The sequence below is a fragment of the Nematolebias whitei genome, chromosome 7 (genome assembly GCF_014905685.2).
Source record: "Nematolebias whitei isolate Nwh7 chromosome 7, NemWhi1, whole genome shotgun sequence".
Taxonomy (NCBI): domain Eukaryota; kingdom Metazoa; phylum Chordata; class Actinopteri; order Cyprinodontiformes; family Rivulidae; genus Nematolebias; species Nematolebias whitei.
Genome location: NC_056504.1, coordinates 6693233 through 6700249, shown reverse-complemented (window position 1 = coordinate 6700249; position 7017 = coordinate 6693233). Strand labels below are relative to the sequence as shown.

Genomic DNA, 7017 nt, shown 5'->3' with positions numbered 1-7017 from the left:
ATCTATCTATCTATCTATCTATCTATCTATCTATCTATCTATCTATCATCTATCTATCTATCATCTATCTATCTATCATCTATCTATCTATCTATCTATCTTTCTATCTATCTATCTATCTATCTATCTATCTATCTATCTATCTATCTATCTCTATATCTATCCATCAAACAGAACAGGATGGAATCAAAGATCTTGATCACTCACCTGCTTTCATTTCAGACATTTAACCTGAAATCTTCTCATCTGAGAAGTGCTGAAGCCATTTTGGTCAAACCTCATCAATGACCTCATGTCTTGGAGTATTTACATTTTAGAACACCCGCAACCCGCTTCTTCCTTTTCGGGTTGCGGGGTCACTGGTTCCCATATCGAGCAGTCACTGTGGGAGAGGTGGGGGACACCCTGGACAGGTCTCCAGTCCATCACAGGGACACACGAGACAAACAACTATTCTCTCTCTCACTCACACCTAGGGACAATTTAGAGTTAACAATCAGCCTAACGTGCATGTTTTTGGTTTGTGGGAGGAAACTGGAGTACCCGGAGAAAACCCACGCATGCACGGAGAGAACATGCAAACTCCACCCAAAAAGGTCTCGGACCAGGATTTGAACCAGCGACCTTTTAAGCGAGACGCAACAGCTCTACCAACTGTGCCACCGTGCTGTCCTCATTTTAGAACAATGTATACAACTTTGACTGACTAAGAGGGATTTCTAATATTAGATATCTTTGGTGGCCATCTTGAATTAGGTTGACTCTAAACTGTTAAAACCAGATTGAAACTTTTCAAAAATGTTGTAAGCGTTTATAAATAATGACAGCTGCATAAATACTGTTCATGAATTTTTTTTATGTACTTTGTAAAAAAAAAGGACGTTTTGAAATCCAGGAACATGGAAATGTCTGGACTCTTTTTCTAATTTTTTAATTTGACTCATTGCAAGGTGTCCACGTATAACTTCATGAGCCTTCCACCACCGTGCTCAACCCTTGATCTGAGGTGTTTGCACTCATGTGCTCAGTCTTTGTTTCTCCAAACATACTGCTGTGAATTATGGCCAAAGATCCCCACGTTGGTCTATTCTGTGTAAAAGACACTGTTTTAGGAGTCTTTAAATATGTTTCAAAACTGTTTTAGAAGAACGAGCCATAGTTGTTTCGTTCTTATTAAACTATACAGTCATAAACGTCAATGTGCTAACTGAGACCTAAAGCTGGTGGTATTTTGTGATTTCTGTAAATACTGCAGTCTAACTTTACTAAGACTTTAAATTCTGTGTGTGTTTTACTTTGTGACATTTTTACACAACTGAGAAATGCATTGGATCTGGTACTAAACAGAGCAAAGACTTGATTAGCATCATGCTTTTTAAAACTGCACCTTTGTTCTGATGTTTGTGATTTAGTGGCTAAAGGTCGGTCCATCAAGTGTCTATCTTAGGTGCACGTCAGAGTGGGTACAGTCTTTCCTGAAGCTGGCACCTGCTCTAAAAGACTGTTTCTGTTGGTTTGGTTCATGTCTTTGTCTCCCTCCCTCCTAGTCACCAGAAGAGGGTGCAGTCAGCACCATCTACTGTGCAGTGTCAGAAGAACTTGAAGGAGTGACTGGCAAGTACTTTGACAGCGACTGCTCTCTGGTTCTTCCATCCCCTTTAGCTCGAGACACCGCCCTCGCCGTCAAGGACTTTGAAATATGTGAGAGGCTGACGTCAAAGCTCTGAAACACCTGGACTGGAACAACCTCATCAACTGTGAAGATGTTTTGTCATCCATAACTTTCTGCCCTGCCGTGTTTTCTTCTCCTTGTGCATTTAACGTGTGCATATTTCATAAAAGTTTATTTGATTATCACCACTTGACATATTAGGAATTTTATAAATAAAACTGTTTCCTCAAACCGTTGACACATTTTTTTTCCATTTGATCCAAATTACAACAACAAAGTTGTGAATAAAAACAGAATCCAATGATCTGCAAACAGCATAAACCCACATTATATTCACATGGAGCACGGTAATTACAATATATCAAAAGCTTTAACTAAGAAATAGAAGGTGGTATGGTTTTTTTGAGTTTCCTGGTAAAGAGACTATACTAATATAGCGCCTTTCTGTTGTATCCAGATACTCAAAGCTCTTTACAACACAATCTGTCCTCGTTTACCCATTCACACAGCACTCTACTATTTCTGTACAAAGACAAATCAGTGCTTTTAGGTCACATTCATACAAAGATGGGACACATCAGAGGCAATGAGGGGTTCAGTGTCTTGCCCATGGACACTTCAGCATGTGACTGCTGGTGGAATTGAACCCCCAACTCTCTGATTGGAGGACGACTGCTCTAACCACTCAGCCACAGCTGTCCATGTCAGCAGTACATCTCAGAATAGTTAGGACAGGACCGTGAAAGACTAGAAAAGTGGTAGAAATGAGAAACAGCTGGAAGAGCATTACACAAGAAGAGGACCGGGAATAAAAAGAGCATTTTAGAGAAGCTGAATCTCTCATAAGTAAAGATGTGCAGAGGTTCACCAGTCAGAGGAAAATGGGTAAAAAATAGTGAAACAGCTTCAAAATAATGTTCCTCAACAGAAAATTGAGAAGACGGAATGTCACACACTCCATCCATCCATCCATCCATCCTTTTTACCTGCTTCATCCTTCTTGGGTTGCTGGAGCCACTGGTGCCCATGTCCAGTAGTCACTGTGCAAGAGGTGGGGGACACCCTGGAAGGTCTCCAGTCCAACACAGGGACACGTAGGGACAAATGAGACTAACAACCATTCACTCTCTCACTCACACCTAGAGACAATTTAGAGTTGCCAATCAGCCTAACATGCATGTTTTTGATCTGTGGGAGGAAACCGGAGCACCCGGAGAAAACGTTGGTTACGTACTGTAACCCCAGATTCCATGAGTACAGGCGCAGCCCTTTAAGGCTATCGCTAGTGGGTTTGTCTCTTCGCGTGCAGCACTGAAAACTTTAGTCCACGCCCACCTGCTGTGTGGGCCTCACCCCCGGTCCGTTATTAAATTATGACACGATAAACCACCATAAAAAAATGTAAGGATAAATCTCTGAGCTCAAAGGACAAAACTGAAAGTCTATATTAGATGACGTTCAGGACTTCAGGGGCCACTGCATTAAAACAGGTCTGAAAATCACTGCATGGGCCCAGGAACATTTCCACAAGTCTGTAAACACAGTTTGCTGTAGCATCACAAATGCTGGTTAAAGTGACATCATACAAAGAAGAAGCCATATTTGAACACCATCCAGAAACACTGCTGAGCCAAAACGTACTGATCTGAGACAAAGTGAAGAACTGTTCTGTGGTCAGACTAATCACGATGTGAAATTCTTTGTGGAAACCACGGACGCCACGTCCTCATCCTCAACAGAAGAGGAACCATCCTGCCTGTTATCAGTACACAGTTCACGTGTTTGCCTCTCTAATTCTATGGGGGTGCATTAATGGCTATAACATGGGCAGATTACAAATCTGGTAAGGCACTATCAATACAGACTAGGCTTTTTTCATAAAAGCCCTTGCATTTTTCAGCACGACAACATTAAAGCAGACTGTAGAACAGCTAAAATCCTACATCAGACAAGAATGTAACATTCTCCTCCCAAAACTCCAGCTGGTCTCCTACTTCTTAGATGTTTTCAGACTGTTCTTAAAAGAACAGAATAGTAAACATAGTCCTGCCCTTCTTTTTAAAGATTTTTTTGCTGTTATCAATTTTAAAATCATATTTTTTTCTGAACAAGGTACATATTTTAAACATAATTCAGCATTTTAAAAATCTCATGAACCCACATTTTATGAAATTAGCAACTCATTGAATTATTATTTTTTTATTTACATCTTGCACAACATCCCAACACTGTTGGAAGTAGGTTTGTATTTTAAGTCACTCTCACGTCAGAGCACTCCTGGAAGTAATTATGGACAACCTATTCATCACTGGGTTGTAACATTTAAACACTTCCTATGGGAGAAACTCACACGAGAAGCTCCAAAGAATGATAAAGTCACTTCCTTTTATTAGATGATTTATTTAAACACAACGAAACAGAGAAGCATCCAGTGCTTTTTCCCCCCTGAAGAATATACAGAGCGTCCATCCTCTTTGTGCCCCCGGTCCTGTTATCTGGCTGCAGAGATACAGACAACAATTACAAAAAAAAATTAATTAATCCACGCAAACGTGTATTTTTTTTTATTGTAGTTTGTCACAGGGTGATGTCTTGTACCCACCTTTCTGGTGCTGCTCCACTATGTCGTGGATGATCTGGTTGAGCAACGGATCCATGTGATCCAGCTGTTTGGTTGAACGACGGATGTCAAGCTTCAGTGGGTTTTCCTGGACACACACACACACAAGCAAAACAAGCAGAGTGACCCATGTTCATTGTCTGGCTGAGTGGTATAGATCAGGGCTATTCAACTGGAGGCCCACAGGCCATTTTTGGCATGTGGGTGACTTCAATCTGGCCCACTTTGTATTTTTATTTTTTTGGTTCTGGGTTTATTGCATTTATGATTCAATGCAATAAAGTAAACACATTTAAAAGGTAACAGAGCATTGTAAACTTTGGTTTATGATTTTAATCATTGGCTTTCAGAAACTGTGGCCCCCTGAGCAGTGTAGTTGAATAGCCCTGGTGTAGATATAGTGGAGTTGGTGCTGGGGGTGTGCACACACAGGATTCCCATCTCGTTCCATCCGAGGAGCCTGCTGAATGGTGACTTCTTCAAACTGACCGTCCTCCGATCGAGGCTCCGTGTCTTTCTTACCTTCTCGCTCCTAAACAAGCGCAGGAGAAGCACAGTCCTACTGTTAGTGTCTTTTATTTCTGTTTACAAAGAACTAAAAATTAATGGGCACATTCTTGTTTTATGTATAAACTCTCAACTTTGTTTCTTAAAATGATTTTAAAAATAGGGGATGAAACTATGAAATGAGACACAATAATCACCCGTCACTTAAGGCAAAGGGGTGATAATGTTTTTAATGTGCGTGCATGTGTGTATGTTAGCGAAATCATTTTATACACATCTACAACTAACTTGTAGAATCAATTCCATTCAAGATGGCCGCTGCAGCTAAGCAACCTTGATGCAAACAAAAACAGCTGTGACAGTCATGTTTATTGATGTGGTAGCAGCTGAGACTTATTACTCCCAACTTATAGATCTGTTCAGAACTTTGCCCTTAACTGGAGTCAACTCTGTTTGCCTGTTAGCAAAATATCTCTTGATCCACAGGAAAAACTTTATTTAAACACCCAGAAAGCAATCAGTAGATGTAAATCTAGAACTGGTTTACGTTCCAACCCATTTCCAAACCGATAGTTTCAAATACTCTGAATCTAACATTTTATCTTATCAAAAGCTGCGTACCTTCATCAGCAGTATCTCCTTTGGGCTGAAGAACGTGATGTGACCCTCTGTCCTCTCAACCAGGAGCACCGCCAGGCATGCCAGCACCACGCAACCCACCACAGCTCCACGCATGCTCATCCTGCTCTCACCTGCACACACACATATCAAATAGTGTTGCTGCACATCAGCACGCAGTCCGTTCAGAAGCACGAAACACTCTGTGCCCCGAGTGTATGAGGTTCCATTAGTGCCAAAAATATGTTTATGTGTCTATGTAAAGTGTGTATGTAGCGTGCTATGTATATGTTAAGTGATATGTTTATGTTAGGTGCATATGTAAAGTAACATATCACTTAACATATGCACCTAATATAATACTTAACATATACACAGCATGCTACATACACACTTTACATAGACACATAAACACATTTGTGGCACTAATGGGACCTCATATGGGTGGCCCTGAAACCAGGTCCCGCACACATATACGTGTTGTTTCAGGAAGAGACGTGACGGTGGAAACAGGTCAGCATGTGACAGAAGGAGCAAGGGGGAACTGACTGATAAAAGCTGAGAGAAGGACGTAAGGTTCCCGTGTTTGTCCAAGGGAGAAGCTGACCGACAGATAAAGGAGATAAGGAGGGAAAAGGCTCAGAGGAGATAAGTAACAAGAAGCCATACTTACCAAAGGACCAAAGATCTGTTCTGAACATACAGGGGGTGACCAGTTGATGTCAAAAACAGAAGTGAGGCAATAGAGTGAAGGACAGCCTGGGGAAACAGAGAGGCAGAGGAAGCCACTCACGTGCTGTGTCAGCCTCGGTCAGTTTCTCAGGGAGGTGTTGTTTCAGATGAGCAGGGATCCTAAGTGTCAGCTTGTCCCCGCTCCGCCTTTATATCAGGCCTTCGCCCGTTCCCTCGACTCGTCCTCCCTCACATCCGCTCCTTGAGAGGCTCCTTCAAGAACTCTCCTCCATGGAAACACAGATGTTCCTCTGAAATCTGCCTGGTTTTGTTTGTTTGTTGGGTTAATGGCCTCATCGTGCTGCACGTATGGATACATTTCAGAGAAACTGACACATTGATGGGTTTGTGTAAAGTACGTCTTCTGTAAGGTTGCATTCTGCCATATTTGTCCTTATTGTAAAGAAACTAGTATCTCTGATGACAGATCCTGGGGTTAGCAAAAATATGAAGCGATGTTAAAGTGTTAAACCAACATTATCTCATGATTTAACAAGATGGAGTTGCAGCTGTTTTGGTCAAACCTAAATAAAGTTAGGTGATATTGGAAGAACCTGTGAGACGTGTTAGTGCTCATAATACGTGCCAACTATTACAGCGTAAAACTGAAGCTCCCCGTCTTTAAAGGCTAAGGCCATTTTTGTGACCATCTTGAATTTGGTTGAATCCAAAACGTAACCAGCTGTAGATGAAGAACCAGTACTTTCTGAGAATTTCATATACGTAAACCAGTTCAGTGGTTCACATGATATTTTGCTAACAGACAGTCAACTCCATTAGGTAATCTAAAAAAGTTAAGTCTGGTCCTTAGGAAATCCAAAAAAACAAACAAACAAACAAAAAGTAGAATTAAAAAAACTAATCAAAA

At 41.2% G+C, this 7017-nt stretch overlaps 2 protein-coding genes across 2 annotated transcripts in view; one reads left to right on the top strand and one right to left on the bottom strand.

Annotated features, from left to right (window-relative positions):
- Positions 1–1903, top strand: part of zgc:64106 (uncharacterized protein LOC393348 homolog) — a 13221-nt gene extending 11318 nt beyond the window's left edge. Inside the window, exon 6 of the mRNA XM_037679193.1 lies at positions 1548–1903. Coding sequence (XP_037535121.1) covers positions 1548–1727 — 180 coding nt within the window. The 3' untranslated portion in view covers positions 1728–1903. The remainder of the gene's footprint in view (positions 1–1547) is intronic.
- Positions 1904–4052: 2149 nt separating this feature from the next.
- Positions 4053–6269, bottom strand: mlnl (motilin-like). Its single transcript, XM_037679192.1, has 5 exons — positions 6211–6269; positions 5421–5551; positions 4723–4824; positions 4275–4380; positions 4053–4171 (listed from the first exon to the last, which is right to left on the bottom strand). Exons 2-5 carry the CDS (start codon positions 5538–5540, stop codon positions 4164–4166), a joined length of 336 nt encoding a protein of 111 aa, XP_037535120.1. The 5' UTR covers positions 5541–5551; positions 6211–6269; the 3' UTR covers positions 4053–4163.
- Positions 6270–7017: the final 748 nt, after the last annotated feature.